The 1717-nt window shown below is 38.1% G+C and overlaps 1 protein-coding gene across 1 annotated transcript; it reads left to right on the top strand.

The window, feature by feature from the left end:
- Positions 1-484: 484 nt before the first annotated feature.
- GPR174 (G protein-coupled receptor 174) lies at positions 485-1489 on the top strand (the record flags this gene model as incomplete). Its single annotated transcript, XM_084259311.1, has 1 exon — positions 485-1489. One exon carries the CDS (start codon positions 485-487, stop codon positions 1487-1489), a length of 1005 nt encoding a protein of 334 aa, XP_084115437.1.
- Positions 1490-1717: the final 228 nt, after the last annotated feature.

Genomic DNA, 1717 nt, shown 5'->3' on the forward strand with positions numbered 1-1717 from the left:
TAATATCTCTGAAGAGTTGTGCATCAAGAGCACTAAAGCAAACATTTCTACTCTGTAAGCCAAAAAAAGAAAAAAGAGAGCCTGCCAAACACCTGTGAACACATGGCTATTGTCATATGGGAATTTGAAGACCTGCTATATGGCACATTCATGATGCAAATGGGAGAGGATCAGCTGTCCTGATGTCCCAAATGATCTTATAATAGAATAAACAAGAGTGTCATATGTGCTTACATGCTAGACTTCCCTGTAGTTACTGTAAACAAATCCAAACCAAACATGCAGGTAGTTCTTTGAGAAGTACCCAAATCATGTGTAGAGGATCAGATCAATGCAGTATAAAAATTAAAAAAAAATATTATTTTATACTCAGTCTCTCCAACCCAGTGAGGATCAGTCTTTTAGAAAGAAAAGCGATTAATTGCTAATTTAAGTTTTGAACCACGATCTGGCAATGCTCCAGACAATTTCTCCAGAAAGAAACATGTCTGATAATGAGACATGTGTGTGGCCAGATGGAAACAATACAGACTTTAGATGCTTTATCTATGCAGTGACATACACTGTTATTCTTGTGCCAGGTCTCATAGGAAACATATTAGCCTTATGGGTATTTTATGGCTATATGAAGGAGACCAAACGGGCTGTGATATACATGATAAACTTAGCCATTGCTGACTTACTGCAAGTTCTCTCCCTGCCACTGAGGATCTTTTACTACTTGAATCATGACTGGCCATTTGGGCCTGTCCTCTGCATGTTCTGTTTCTACCTGAAGTATGTCAACATGTATGCAAGCATTTACTTTTTGGTCTGCATCAGTGTGCGAAGATTTTGTTTTCTCATCTACCCCTTACGTTACCATGACTGCAAACAGAAATATGACCTATATATCAGTATTGCTGGCTGGCTGATTATCTGCCTTGCCTGTCTGATCTTTCCTCTCCTCAGAATCAATGATGATAGTACTTCAGGCAACAAAACAAAATGCTTCGTAGATCTTCCTACCAGGACCGTCAATCGGGTCCAGTCAGTTGCCATCATGACCATTGGTGAATTGATTGGATTTGTCACTCCTCTTATGGTCATCCTATATTGTACCTGGAAGACAGTTTTATCACTTCAAGATAAGTATCCTGTGTTGCAAGATCTTGGAGAGAAAAAGAAAGCCTTGAAGATGATTCTAACCTGTGCAGGAGTATTCCTAATTTGCTTTGCACCGTATCACTTCAGTTTTCCTTTGGATTTCCTGGTCAAGTCCAATAAAATTGAAAGCTGCCTAGTCAAAAGGGTGATTATTATATTTCATTCTGTTGCCCTGTGTCTTGCTAGTCTGAATTCATGCCTTGATCCAGTCATATACTACTTTACCACCGATGAGTTTAGAAGACGGCTTTCAAGACAAGATTTGCATGATAGCATCCAACTCCATTCAAAATCCCTTGTGAGCAGCCATACAGTGTCGACCCTGACAACTGAATTATGCTAAATAAAAAATGTGTTTTTAAATGTAAGTATAACAACACATTTGCAATACCCTAGGCCACTGAGAAATAATCACGGGAGCGCTGACAGCTATGCAGTTATGCTCTATCTTACCTCTAAGAGGAACTCACATTTTATAAGAAAATCTATTTAGAATATTATGATTCACCATCATTAATATTGATATTCCCACGTAATAATTTATAATCCATTGTTTTAGATTCAAACTATA

Source organism: Talpa europaea (genome assembly GCF_964194135.1).
Source record: "Talpa europaea genome assembly, chromosome: X".
In the NCBI taxonomy this organism is placed as follows: Eukaryota; Metazoa; Chordata; class Mammalia; order Eulipotyphla; family Talpidae; genus Talpa; species Talpa europaea.